Consider the following 15503-nt stretch of genomic DNA (forward strand, 5'->3'; position numbering starts at 1 on the left):
AAAAGTTTTTAATGCATATGCAACTGACCAGATTCATCAGGACTAGAATCACGTCCGTTCTCCATCCTCCAGTCAGTGGATATGTCGCTGTCCGTTTGGTTTTTGTCCAAATCCATCGATTTTCATAATAGCTGAGTTGCACCCTCCCCCTTACAACTTAAATACAGGTTGAATCTCGAGCTCGCGCCGTCTCTGAAGACTGCGACAGTCTTCCAAATCTTTGTTTGTACAAAACACTGAATCAAACCTTCAAACTGTCACACAGTGTTTCCGTACTGCAAAACTATATCCATTAATGATTTTATAGTGATATAAAAAGGCCGCTACAAACTCTGGCGCTTTTGGTTTGACCTTTCAACTCTGTCGGTCTGGGTCACAAAAGGTCATCCCGGTGCAAAGTTCAAGTATCACATGACGGATCCAAGATGGAAGAAGTGGACAACATTATCATCCACACCCTCCGAGAAATCGGCTGGTAGGTGTTCTTCTCTGTCACTCTGTGGATCGCAAATGTTTGAGAAAATGTCCATATCGATATACAACCCTGCGTGAGGTTATTTGTGGTGTTAGGATCAGAGGGAAGGACATTTTTGGGGGGAGGGGAGGGGGGCGGATGTCTGAGCTAGCTGTCAGCGGAAGTGGGCGGAACTACAAAGTTTCTTTCGTTTTTTGTCGGGAATTTCGTCTTCTGTTGTTGCCACTGTCATGCACACGAAGATTTTTAGGAACAATAATGTACAATGAAGAGCTCCAGTCCATGCCATGCTTCTATGAACTCTTGTAACACAGCTACAGTGTACACAATATTCTGCACAAAATTGCAGCAGTAGTGTGTTCCACACTAGTACATGATCGATGATGCTTTAGCCAAGGACATAGAATAGAATGTATTGTGCTTGCTTTAGACAAAATATTGGCACAACTCTTCAACTAATAGCATGTTTGCTGGACTATACAGCCTGCTGCAGTACTGTAGGAAATTGCCAGGTGGACCATTTTTGAACTAGACATTCATTTGCACAACCACTACTCGCCTACCAAATATCATGCACCACTCTACTATGGCTTAATTTGAAAACATAACCTTCTTGTGGAAGGTAATAAGTTTAAGATTTAATCTCTGGGATTTGTTACAGTGGGTAACAATGGGGGGTTTATAGGCGCTACCAACTGACCTGGCCAATGGGTCTAGACCTTTTCGGCCGAGTGGTTAGAGCGTCGGAGTCTGAATCTGGTGCTCGGGAGGTCGTGGGTTCGAACCCCGGCCTGGGACCAGGAGGGTTTTTATCTGTTTCTACTCGCTCCTCCTGTTTCTTACAGTGGGTTGGATGATGACGTACAGAGCCTGAAACAGTTCACCACAGAGAACATAGTCGAGGCGACAGTGAGGTGTCTGCGTGTGATCGGTGATGGCCCCAACATCTCCCCAGCCCTCCCACCCGGCATGTCAGCCAGGTACAGGGTCGGCACACAGCTCGCCACATCCTGTCAGGTGAGAAGACCGGGTTCTAAACCCGCTTGGGCATGGTGCGTGGGAGGGGTTGCAGTTGTCATTTCAGATGGTGACATAAAATTGGCAGTGCTACTCTGTGTACAGGGGTTGAGGAGCTTTACACATTATATATGTTAAACCTCACAATGTAAAAGAAACAGACGCACCTCTCCAGAAGAGTGGGGTTACTTGGCTGAATAATGTCTATAGCAAAGCTGCATTGTACTAGATAGAAGAGAAGGCACCTAGCTTCACCTCAGTTAAGCATGACTGCTTTAACTTACTTTGTATTTATCTAGGATTAAGATCTAGAAACAGGGTTATGTTAATCACAAGGTACATGTAATGATTTGCTGGTGTGTTATGCCAAAGAGTGGTTATACCGGGCGGCTATACAGATACAGCAATAGACACAGATGTTGATTTCATCATCATCTATCATCCTCTGAAGAGGTGAAGCATACAAAGTGTCATCTCCAGAACTGTTTGTCATTCATTGCAGAGATAAGTTCCAGGCCCTCTAAGCCTGTTTCAGTTTCTATAAGTTTCTTAAGTGTTAGGTTTGGACGTCCAACTCTTCTCTTTGTATCAGGGTTCCGAAGTAGAAGCTTACTGTTGATTTAGAATTGAATATTAATATATATGTACAATGATAATTTTTGTCCTCCCCAGGAGCTTGGGTTCCGAGGGGACATCGGGTACCAAACGTTCCTGTACTCCAACGAGGCAGACATCAGGAGAGTTCTCATGTTCCTGATGGAGAAGATGCCGAAAGAGGCTGCTGAAGTCGCATCAGAACCCATGGGTAAACTGTCATGTGTACTAGTAGTACATTGTATACTGTGACGTTCCAATACGTAAATCTTGTATCTAATATAGAGTATATTAAGAAAGTTGATATTGGTTGGTAGTTACACGTTTTTAGACTATTAGAGTTAAAACTTTTGTTCCAAATCAAAAGAATCATACTCACCCATAGCTTTTGACCAGCAACTCTGATCTTCCTCAATCACTAAACTGCGACGGGGGACAACATCGTTTACCAGATACCTTTGACCCAGTAATGACGTCACACTTCAGAGAAGCCACGTGACAAGTCTCACTGGGTCAGTCTATTGAAGAAGACCAGAGTGACCAGTCAAAAGCTCTTAAATTTCAACAGTTCTCTTATGGACAAAATTTTTACTCTAAACAAATCTTCTGTCTGTTGGCCATGTGAACAGGAAAACTTCCTCTGTGTTGATATATGGTAGAGGGGATTCATTCCTCAAGCTAACCGACATCTTGCACACTCAGTCGCTGTACACTTGAAGAAGCTACACAGGTGAAACCTGTCATGTGACAGGCTGAATAAAACTTCTAAACGGGAACTATGCGTCTCCAGATGTCTTACTGAGGGACGACTGCGTGTGCAAGATGTCGGTTAGCTTGAGGAATGAATCCCCTCTACTATTTACTTCATCTGTGATGAGTCTGCTATTTTTACCCCACAGGTAAGTCAGCCATGCTGAAACGCAGCATAGCATCAGAGTTAGACAGACAGATGAAGTCAGCGTGGACCCCGGCCTACTGTAAACAGGACGGGCTGTGTTGGAGGGGGACCAAACCACGACACTGGCACAGGGAGGTACGGCCTGTTTTTACTTTAGCTCCAGAACTTTTGACTGCTACAGCTGTAAAAATAAACTTCAGTTATCAGAATTTCTGCTCGAATGGTAATAATTATTATGGCTTCACCACACCACAACACCTGCACAGAGCATTTTCATACTGACACTGACAGTATGTCTGTATTCAAGTGTCTTGGTAGGTATTTCAAGCTTTCCTGCTCCAGCATTGGAATGCGGGGCATGAACGTTTTTTTTTTTATTTTGAAAATCAACAGTTTGCATTATGCAATTAAAAATCCTAACTAATAAAGTAGGGAATAGCTATCCAACTGTTGTTTTAGTTGTATGTTACTTCATATTATAGTTATATCAATGTAAATCATTGTTTTCCCTTGTGTTTCTCATTCTTTCCCTACCATGTCGTAAAATGTGGTGAAGCCATCGCTGTATTTGCTCCTAAGCAAATATTGGCCTTTCTAGTTATTCATAATATTCTCAAAAATGAATGCAACAGTTACTGGTGAAGTCTGCCAAAGAGGCATCCCAGATGAAAAATATTGAGGGAGGTTTAAGGTAATATCATAATGATAGTTTGCTATTAGGGGCTGGAATTATATAATGTTACAGCAGAGAGGTATAAGTATTGAAAACATGTATTACTAGTTAGGTGTTTGATGATGCATACTCATACTTTTAGCAACTTGGAATATACACAAAATATTTGACACTACGTAAGGTGTTTAAGCTTTTTCAGGTGCTACTACATGTAGTTGTGCCACTGTATGTACATGTAATGAGCTTTCAAATGTTTCACACTCAGGGTCTGAGCGGAGTCAAGAGGTTCCACTCCTGTCCTGTACGCACACCAGAAGGAGTAGGAGATATCACAAAAAAGACTCCAAAAGGTAATCTGACCAGGCTAGGGTGCAAAATTTATTTTTAGCAAAAGGTGCACTGGTGTTTGTGGGTACACCATGTAAGATGAGATAAGTAGAATGTCAGCAAAAACTAATTTTGTTTCATTTCTAAAGAAAAGTAACAATGATTTTATTATTTTTCTGACACTTGGATGTTAAGAATATGCTGTATACTACTATACATTTACATCTTTACGTATGTAAATCTACGAAACTACTTGGGTGCACTGGTGCGCCCACAGAAAAAGATTGGGCACACAGCTCCCAGTATTTTGAGCCCTGCTGATTGTAAAATGTTGTGTTTATTGCAGAGCTGAAGAGATATTATGACAAACACCTGCAGCCCCTGACATCCCAGCCCCCCCGCGGATCACAGGTGGTACCTTCCATCCTGGAGGTGAACGACCTGTCGGTCACTGCCCAGCAGGAGTGGGAAACTGAGTGGAACCAGCACGGCCTGCCCTCGCGCCTGTCACAGGAGGTAAGTACACTACCGTAAACTCATTTAAATTTGCACTCAAATGTCAAGGCATGGTCATATACCAATTGCAAGAGTTTGCAACAGCATGGGGCTGAAGCCAGTAGTGGTGAGCCTTTGTATTATAAAGACATTGCATAAAAGGAATAAAGGTTTGTAACTACCAAGAGACATTGTCACAAGCCAGATGGCGTCAACCAACCAGGAGCCTCTTATGAGGCTGTGATTTCATTGGTCAGCCAAAAGGTGTTTGAGTATTAGAATGATACAGGGATGATTATCACACTTAATATTATTCAAGTGCTTCACGGCTGTCATAGGAGGTAAGGATACTGACATCCAGGAGTTTGCAGTAACATAGGGTTGAATAGATTTAGGAGGAGAGTATACTACTAAAATTTATGAGTTTGCAGTTAAAACGACACTATGTACAGAATTTACAGGTGCATTGTACATTGTACCAGGGAAATTCCCCTAGCTCTTTTCGACAAGCACAATGAAGAGTGGACCGCAGCTTAACATCCTGTCCTAAGGACTGCGACCCTTTCCAGTAGCGTGCATGTCAGGTGATTGATAACAGCTGGGATTCAAACTCCCAACCTCCTGGTCCAGAGGCAGGATATACATGTACCACTAGACCACGCACGCTATTGTTATGGTTATTAGATACAGGACTGATGTCACAATACTGTACATGTATGCGGAACACTAAACAACGTTTAGAGTTAGATGTTCAAGGGTTAGGTGTAACAAGTCTTTCAGAGTAGTATAGCCAGCTGCCGCCGCACCGCGTGCCTGCGAAGCTGGTTTGTTACACAGAAAGGCAGTTATACCTGCTATGCAGATACTTAATTTTACTGGATTTCTCCCTCTGCAGGAGTATAAAGCGAGGAAGAGACAGAGGTTAGAGAAGAGAATATCAGACCAGCTGAGACAGGCTATCCAACAGGAGACCAGCAAAGCTGCGGCTGGTAGGGATCTCATTCAGGTGTGTAGGGTGTTTGTTTGTTTGTTTGTTTTGCATAACCGGTAAACTGCTTTTTTTAGGCGTAATATACCAGTTCTGTACATGTAAGTAAAAGCTGTGTAAGACTGGACTGTTAGGTTTGAACCACTCACAGGTCTCTGTAGGGGAGACAGTGTTGCTGGATTTGCTTTGCAGCTTTGGTGTATTTTGTACATCTGCACTGTTTTCATACCTTTGAAATACCTTTGTCTCTCTTGTTCTTGTTTCAAGTTGATATTTTACAAGAGGAGAGAGCTTTGATCAATATTTTAAAAAGGTTTATTGTATTCAGATGGTAGTTCAGTAGCAAATGAGACATGGAAAGGCCAGAGAGAGAGCTAGCAGATTCTATGTTTTGTGAATTTCAAAAGAATTACTTTTGTTTTTCATTGTAGAAATTTTCAATATAACAAACATAAAAATCTATAAAAGGTATATCATTAGATGATTCATTTATTATGTCACTTAAGGGAAGTGCATACATGTACATGCTTTCCAAATGGAACATTGTATCTGACATCATCTTTTCCTCCCACACAAAGATACTGAACTCCTTCACTGACAGAGGTGCAGGAAAGGGTGTGACCAAAGGGTCAAGGTTCACCCACACTGAGAAGCTCCAGTTTGCTCAGGTAAGATATGATGTAGTCACTAACATTAATCTCAGGGATCCCCCCTTGCAACATAATGCTGAAGTATATGTACTTCCTGGGGGTCTCCAAATGCTGCCTGTTGGTAGAAATTGTTAATTTTGTCTATAATTTTTTTCTGTTCCGATTGATTGATAATATTGATGTGGTTTTTATTACTTTTATTGCAAATGCCAATTGGGTAAGATTGAAGACAAGCTTGAAACCATGTCTCCATCCAGTATACATCTTATAAAGATAGATAAGATTTTAAAACAACAATCATGGGTCAACCTTAAGGGGAAGGGAAATAATGTGCATGAAAACACCTGCAGTTCAAGGTAACTTGTTAATTGCATGTTTTGATCAATATTGTATTCTTCATGTGGACCTGTAGGATGAAGAAACAGCGGCACAAATGATGGGAGAGGGACCAAGAGTGGACACAGAAGAGGTACGTTTTCTTATCCCCAGTTACGGTGTTTGCTTGTTTCAGTTTTGTTCCATTCTGCCAGGTGGCATGACTGCATTGCTACATATTTATGGGAAAAGACAAGTAATTGTCTTTCCCATGTTAATATATGGAGATTACATGTATGTCAGGACAAGGAGGCAAAAGTCATCTACCTGAGTTTTAGACCTTAACAAACACACATTGGCCGGGTAGTCCAACCTCTAGAGTTTCCATTTAGACTGGAATAAAAAAGATCCTATACACTGGAAGCATGCGTGAATTCTGCCCGGACACTGAGAAGTGACCCCTGGCCCCTCTGGACAGCTGATGACCGCATGAAAACCTAATAGTATATCTTCTTTAGCGAGCCAACAACACAAGCATGGCGGAAAGTCTGTTTTTTTTTCAACAAAATAAAAATACTACAGCCCTTACAATAACATCCAGCTCCAAAACAACAACTTACATTTCCTAAGAAAAAGACTTCTTAACGTTTGGTTTCACACTGCCATCTGTATATACTAAAACGGGGCCCTCTGCACCTGTGCCTAATACTAACCTGTGTCCTTATGCCCCCCCCCCCCCCCCACTCCCTCCCTACAGGAGCTGCAGAGGAGGAGAGAGGAGGAGGTAGATCAGCTGCGGGGACAGCTGGAGCAGGTCACAGGTCAGCTGCAGAACCTGGATGTGGAGATGAAGAAGTTTACAGCTGGGATACAGCAGGTGATTAGCCAGCACTTACAGATTTTAGTTCAACATAGAAAGAATGTCGGGCAAATACATGCCCGAGGGCCACTGGTAATTGCAAATTCAATGATTATGGTACCAACAAATATGGTAGCTGTTTAGAAATATTCTGATTATTTTAAACACCTTATATTATAATTACAGGTACATGTAACATGTACATGTATCAAATGAATGATATACATTGATGAAGGTTAGATGTTCATGTAAAACATTAAGTACACGTAATACATCATAAATTAAGCTTCTAGATAAATTTAATGCAGTTGCTCCATTTATTTTGTACACATGTACATCAGTAATATGATAACTTGATGTATAACTTGAGTCTGTAAAAGTCTGTAATACTAAACATAAGTCGTATAGTCGTATACATATGCTAATAATGATGTTTTGCTACTTGTACATATAGATGGAGGAAAAGGTGAATACAGAGGTTCGGGGGAGGAGCGACAAGGAAGAGGCTTACAAGGTCAAGAAGAGGACGTTGGACCTTCTGCCTGACGCTGAGAACAACATCACTAAACTACAGGTAATCTTCAGCTTGTGTACGTAGTGTATTGATGTCAATCATCACCAAAGACGTCCAAAGGTTCTAGATTCTCTTGTTGCAGTTTTGCTCCATTCTGCATGGTGGCATGACTGTCCTGTGAATACTGACCTTTCTTTAACTTTCGGTGTAAAAATATGCACATTTCTGTGTTGATTCCTATCCTGGTATTTTTTTTTCAAATGACATATTTTAGTAGTAGTATTAGTAGTAGTATTAGTAGTAGTATTAGTAGTAGTAGTTACTGTAGTAGTAGTAGTTACTGTAGTAGTAGTAGTAGTAGTAGTAGTAATTCTTAGTAGCAGTAGTAATTCTTAGTAGTAGTAGTAGTAGTAGTAGTAGTAGTAGTGATTCAGTTTATTGTTAAAACACAGTAGATTGGCCTTGCAGCCACAGCTGAATTTCGCCCAGCTTTACATAAGCAAGTTGACATTCAGGACCTTGAATCAGTATAGCCTGAAATAATAGGTGTTGTTTTACAGGGATTTTCTTTTACGTAACCAGCATTGTCTGGTTGTATAAAAGAAAATCCCTATATATTATGTTTTACTAACCTGATGAACCTATTTTCAGAGATGATCTGTGTTGTTTTCCAGGGAGTGGTTGATGGGAGTTCCCAGAGACTAGTGAACCTTGCCCAGCAGTGGGAGAAACACAGGGTTCCCCTCATACAGCAGTACAGGGAACTCAAGGAACTCAACGCTAACAGAGAGGTACACTTCTCTATGGCTTGTGGTAAAATTCACTATAATCTGTGCACATATACAATGTGCATGTAAGGTTAACGATTTGTACCCTACTAGACTTGTACCCTCCACCCTTTCAAGGTCTAAATTCAATCTGTACTAAGTCTTACTACTACGTTTTTGTAAATTTTAGCCCTTTTTGATACAGGTTCAATACAAATGTTTTCATCAGTGTTTTTTATTCTTTTTGTGCAGGCAAAGTCCCATATATCTAAAAATATGTCAGTCAACTAGAGGTTTAGTGCAGTTATAGTCCTTCCTACACCTTTTGATGTATTGGGCGGTGCCCATCCAATTTTCTATTGCCCTTGGGCCACACAGTTGTTCAAGCACTATGCCTTAACATTCAGTTTTATTCTTGTAAAGTGACGTTCTTGTTTTTTCCTTAAATCCAGTCTCAGTCGGAGAAGAAACTAGAGGAGATCAAGAGCCTGAGAGAGAAGATGAAGGAAGTAGCAGACGAGGCCAGGGGGAAGGATGATGTCTACAAACAACTGGTTAGTATTCTCCTGCATAGCTTCCATGTATGTCAGTGAGAAACAGTTCAAATCCTTCCCACACCCTTTGGTGTATAGTGTGGTGTCTATCTCCAATTCCACAGCACATCAGCAGAACGTACTATGCCTGCGTAAAACCTGAAAGATATTGTGCATAGTACTTTGGCAGAACGTCTTGTTTAAGGTTATTGTATTCGCATATTTAAGGATAACACTCAAATGTTGTATCAGAAAAGATGTTGTCTGCAATGAGTGAAAGCACTACAGCAGGGGCTACTGTACTCATTCACAGTACTTGTTTACTTGTATATTACTCATAGCTTTTTCCACAGAGGTACCATGCATTGATAAGTAAGTCTTGACATCTATATAATTGGTCTCCATTTTCCTGTAGGCGTCTGAGTATGAGAGAATGACTAAGGACGTGAACCGAGGTGCTTACACTAAGAGGATCATGGAGATAGTGGGCAACATTAAGAAACAGAAGGAAGAGATTGACAAGGTGGGAGGGACAGACTTTTTTTACCCATCTATTCCTCCATTTACATTGGTGAAGGTTAGACATCCAGGTAATAAGATATGCCAAAAAAGCAGGTACTCAAGCAACTGGATATGATTTTGGAAACGGTCAGACGTTTCAAGTAGCATCCACTACCTTTCGTAAGTAGCATCCACTACCTTTCGTTGGTGACATTAGAGAACTTGTGCAGAAAAGCAAGAACTATAATATAATTGATTGATTTGCTTCAGTAACTATAACTGTTTGGCATATTCCTCCATTTGTTTCTGCAATATTACCATATTTACAGATCCCTGTAGTGTAAGTGGTAACACAATTCTCCCAGTATGTATTTGTAGTTGGGTACATTTGTGCTTACTGTTCTGAGGTGAAAGTGATTGTGTTTTCAATAATTGTTGATTGACAGATTCTGATAGACACCAGGGATGTTCAGAAGGAGATTAACCAACTCACAGGCAAGCTGGACAGGACTTTTGCTGTCACCGATGAGCTCATTTTTAGGGTGAGTAAACTGATTTGATGAACGTGTCTGTAGTACCAGCTCTAAGAGACTAACTTTTCTCATAAGCCCTCCTTCAGGCTGTTCTTATGGACAGGAAGTAGTGAAACATAATCTTCTATTTATTTAGAATAATCTTCTGCAATGTTGTTTAACCTGTATGTCTCTTCTATGACACTGATTGATTCCTTGTACGTATTTCTTTTCATAATTGATGTTATTTGTTTGAAAAAATCACAGGATGCCAAGAAAGATGAGGCTGTGAGGAAAGCCTACAAGTCTTTAGCTGCTCTACATGAGGTACAGTGGCTCTTTTTAAAAACTTTATAATATTTTATCTTACTTCAATTCCTGATTCATTCCTGAAAAGACCAAGACCATATTGTATTGTCACATAATATAATGCATTGTGCATTGTCTCAATCAGGAAATAAAAAGTGGTCACCTACCATTAGCCGGTAAACCGGTGCAATGGCCAAGTAGAGTGTTTGCCTTGCAATTCAGTAGGTCGTGAGTTCAATCCCCAACCGAGTCATATCAAAGACTTTAGAAATACTGCCCTCTCTAATCAGCACTCAGCATTTGGGGAGAGTATGAGGGTTAAACACACACCACTACCAGTGAACTAGCCCCCTTCTGTAGTGATGGCACTACTGTGTGGCCCAAGAGCTACTGAACCAGAGATGGGTGCCGCCCTATATGCCACGTAATGTAGGAAGGAACTTTTTAACTACCTTAATCTGACTGAATGTTTTGGTGTTTTTTTGTCTCCCTCAGAACTGTGAGCAGCTGATCAAGACAGTTGAGGAGACAGGAGGGATCATGAGAGAGATCAGGGATCTAGAGGATCAGGTACGGGGATTAGATAACAGACAAGATGAGATTAACTCTGAGAATGGATTATGTAACCTTATGTACTAATACATGTATTCCAGGACCTACTAATATGTTGCTTGAAAGGATACCAACATTCAGTATAAGACTTACTATGCAGTGAATGCTTTTTACTATACAGCAAATACATACATTAAATTTGCATACAATGTGATAAACAATCCTCCCTGATTTTTTATTGGCCTTGGAAGAAAATGCTCACAGTATATACAGGTGACAGCCGTCTTGACGCTTGGGCTAGTTTGAATAATAGGCTAAAAGACCACAATGGCCAGGTGGTTCTTTTGTACCTACATGTATTTGGTGAGCACTAAGTGCTGATATGATATTATTACCATGTATTTTGATAGATTAATGTAGAACTGATACTGATAGATTAACATTGACTGGAAGGTTACAGATCACAAACATTTGTTATTGTTTTTATTTTTATTTTGTCAGATTGAAACTGAAGGGGCCAAGAAGACCACCCAGAACCTGGACAGGATCATGGGAGACTTCAAACAGATGAAACAAGAAAACTCCAGCATCGTGGCTAAACTAAAGGGAAAATAACCATCCTCTCTACATCATGTCAGCTAACTATGACGACATACATGTAGTATATAAAAATAGACAGATAACATGCCAGGGGAGTTGGTCTGCACTACGAAAACAGTTTGAGCGTTAAACTCTTCTCTTAGTGTGGACCAACTCCCCTGGCATGTTACTAGTATCTGGCTATGGCTAATATCTACTCTTTCCAGCCACTTCCTGAAGCCAGGTAGAAGCTAACATACAACCGTATATCACTCTGTGATGATGGTTAAGATACGTGGACAGTCAATGTTTTTTAGCTGCCAAGTCTAACTATCAAATCTAGTGTTCAAATCAGGAATTTTGTGCGTATCATCACCATAATTTTTCTCTACGTGATCTCAGTTTAGATAGCTAGTTTACAAGTACAGTGAGTGCCAATTTTTTTTGTGTTTCAAAATATTAACAGTCGCTGAGTCCTTGGTAATTTTGATGATATATGATGATATCTAGGGAAAATATTGTGGAGATTTAGAATTGCTACAAGACACAAAAGTTCATCTTTATGAAAATTTGATACTTGTCATATTATACACGTCTACAAGTTGGAGGCAACAAGGATTATGCAATCAAGAAATAATAGTAATTTTCAGTCTTACTATATCGGGAAACTATTAAGTGCCAATTTACTGTATCGTCTGCTTACAAATGTAACCAATGCCAGTTGACTACTACAGGTATTGTATTACAAACTTTAATTTGGACAAAACATCGTCAAAGTTCATTCTCAAAAATATATTATGAAGTGTTAATAAGGAACTTAGTTCATTTTACATGTAATGCCAAGAAGTTGCCAGGATGTCCTGAACATGATCTTGCTACAGATTAATGATTTCACCATGTATACATGTACTGTATTTGGAAAGAGGCGTGCAGTGGCCACGACTGTGACAGTAATGAAAGGGAGAATTTACACGTATTATTATATAATACACCCATAAGATTGCATAAGACATGCATTACGATTTCACAGCGTCGTTATTCTGTACTTTATGACTACGTGGGTTCTGATGGCAAAACGCCAGCCTTCTTCACACACAGTGTTAGATAATAGATGTGGTACTCGTAAGTGTGTACCTGAGGGTCTCCATTAGAAAGTTGCTGAATCGTTTGAAGGTGAAGGAGGTATAAAAATAGCCCAGCCTCCTGTGTTTTTTGGCCGTTATGCGGTTTTAAGTTGGCATTTGAAAAATGGCATATGTAGAGGCGTAGTGATAAATCTATACAAGTGTGTTACATGTACATATATTAGATATCCGTAGCTCTCTGACCACCAACTCATCCAATATCAGAAAAAAACATATAGCTACCTTAATAGCTCAATTATTGACATAAGGACAATCACAAAACATGTTTTGACAAACTCAAAGATAAAGGTGGTTAGAGAAAAACCCAGTACTTATACTTTCCATTGTAATGTTAACTCCAAATGGTAGGACCTTAACTGTAAGATGCTGTGAAGTTTCCTTTTAAATTAGCTTTGTTATCTTCGGCCAGAGTGTAGTGCACTTGATATGTATTGCTGATCTGGCAACATTCTGGACAAAAATACTGTTAAAGTTTCCTTATAAGTTAGCTTTGTAGGTCTTCAGCCAGACTGTGGTGTACTTAATATTGCTGATCTGGCGACATTCCGGATTCTGGACAAAAAGGCTGTAAAGTTTCGTTTTAAATTAGCTTTGTTATCTGCTGCCAGGCTGTGGCGTAGTTGGTATCGCTGTGATCCGGCGACATTATTTTGGATTCTGGACAAAACCTCTGACGAACCGCAACCCGACAGAGTCGATATCCCCCAAGACACGATCTGTCACAGGTCGTGATCGGCACAGGAGGTGATCCTGAAAAATATCTCCCAGCGATCTGACGTTATGTGTCGCGAATGTCATGATTTTGTCCATTTGATGGGGAAACGAGTTTTGTAGACTACTTGACGTTCGTATTATGGTAAAATTTCTGCCGGCTATCTGACTTACTTGTTGCAAATTCCGTAGTTTGTCAGCTTGATGGTAAAATGAATGTCAATTCATGCAGACTTGGCGTTCGTATGATGGTAAACGTTAACATATCTCCCAGGGATCTGACGTTATATGTCGCGAATTCCATGATTTTGTCCATTTGATGGGGAAACTGTCATTTTTGTAGACTTGACGCTCATATTATGGTAAAATTTCTGCCGGCACACTGACGTTACTTGTTGCAAATTCCGTGTTTTTTTGTCAGCTTGATGGTAAAATGAATGTCAGTACATGCAGACTTGACGTTCGTGTGATGGTAAACGTTAAAATATCTCCCGGGGATCTGACATTACTTCGTGTTTTTGTCAGCTTCAAAGAGAAATGAGTGCCATACGTGTAGACTTGACGTTCCTATGATATATATTCCTATGTAAAATTTCTGCCAGCAATCTGACGCTAGAATTATAATGACAAGTTTCATGTTTTTGTCAATTTGGCGGGGAAGCGGTGTCATATTTGTAGACTAGACGTTCGTATGATGGTAAACGTTAAAATATCTCCCAGCGATCTGGCGTTATGTGTCGCGAGCGTCATGATTTTGTCCAATTGATGGGGAAACGAGAGTCATTTTTGTAGACTTGACGCTCGTATTATGGAGAACGTTAAAATATCTCCCGGGGATCTGACATTACTTGTTGCAAGTTTCATGTTTTTGTCAGTTTCATGGGGAAATGAGTGTCATACGCGTGTAGACTTGACGTTCGTGTGATTTCTGGTAAAATCTCTGTCGGCAACCTGACGTTATAATAATATTATGTATGGAAAATTTCATGTTTTTGACAGTTTGGTGGGGAAGCGAGTGTCATACTTGTAGACTTGACGTTCGTATGACGGTAGAATTTCTGCCGGCTATCTGAAGTTATAATTATATATTGCAAACTCCATGTTTTTGTCAGATTTGATGGTGAAAAGGGTGTCGTATTCGTAGACTTGACGTTCGTATAATGGTGAAATTTCTGCCGTGGGTATCTGACGCTAGAATTATGCATTGCAAACGTTATATTTTTGTCAGTTTGAAGGTAAATTGAGTGTCGAATTCGTTCTACTTGACGTTCGTGTGATACATTTGTTGAATTTTTGTATATCTTCACAGTCGAAGCGCTTTTCTGCTATGACAAGTACAGATTGCATGGCTGTGTAGAAAGTATTGCATGTATGTCGAGGTAATGTTGTTGTAAGGAAAGATATGCTGTAATATCAGCATTGTTCTCGCACGTTGGAATGGGCCGGTTTGTCACGACATGCTGTAAAATGCTTCACCACCGCCTGTATTACACACGTGTGTATTAGGCCATACCTCACAAGACTGGGAAACTAATAGAGCTGCCATGGATACCCTAACACAATTCTGGGAGTGTTGGAAACTTTCCAGCGTTGTTTAATTTCCGATATGTTTTATTAAATCCGGTCGGCTCTTTCATGACAGAATGTTGGCACCTTACCCTGATTCACGATTTTCCACGGCAGGTTTTATGTTAGCTATTGTTTGGTACTGTAACTCCTTGTAAAATAACGCGCTAAATTTGAATGAGGATTATCTAGGAGTTGGAATATGAAATAAATTGCTACTACTATAGACAGGGTTTTTACCTTATATCATCATCATCATCATCATCGGTCGACCGTATTGGTCGGGGTTATACCGCCCCTTACGAGGTGGCATACCCTTTCGTTCGGGGGTTTCGACGGGGTTTGCCACGCCTCCGTCCTTACCTTATACACAATGTATAGTGATACGTTTTACACGTACGTGCCAGAACGGCGTTGTTTTAAAAGTTTGTCGTCGGATGTCAACTTAAATCACAATCCAAGATTACGTAACCGGGGCTGACATGATAAAACAATTCTTTCTTTCAGAGCTATGTGACATAGA

At 40.3% G+C, this 15503-nt stretch overlaps 1 protein-coding gene across 1 annotated transcript; it reads left to right on the top strand.

Moving 5' to 3' along the window:
• Positions 1–396: 396 nt before the first annotated feature.
• Positions 397–11642, top strand: LOC109470668 (coiled-coil domain-containing protein 22 homolog). The gene is made up of 18 exons (XM_019769695.1): positions 397–475; positions 1321–1492; positions 2165–2297; positions 2986–3119; positions 3923–4007; positions 4331–4500; positions 5375–5485; positions 6046–6135; positions 6530–6586; positions 7190–7309; positions 7746–7865; positions 8480–8596; positions 9025–9126; positions 9521–9628; positions 10053–10148; positions 10386–10445; positions 10923–10997; positions 11481–11642. The coding sequence occupies exons 1-18, from the start codon at positions 426–428 to the stop codon at positions 11592–11594; spliced, it is 1914 nt and encodes a 637-aa protein (XP_019625254.1). The 5' UTR covers positions 397–425; the 3' UTR covers positions 11595–11642.
• Positions 11643–15503: the final 3861 nt, after the last annotated feature.

This window comes from Branchiostoma belcheri, unplaced genomic scaffold (assembly GCF_001625305.1).
Source record: "Branchiostoma belcheri isolate BF01 breed outbred unplaced genomic scaffold, Haploidv18h27 scaffold23, whole genome shotgun sequence".
Taxonomy (NCBI): domain Eukaryota; kingdom Metazoa; phylum Chordata; class Leptocardii; order Amphioxiformes; family Branchiostomatidae; genus Branchiostoma; species Branchiostoma belcheri.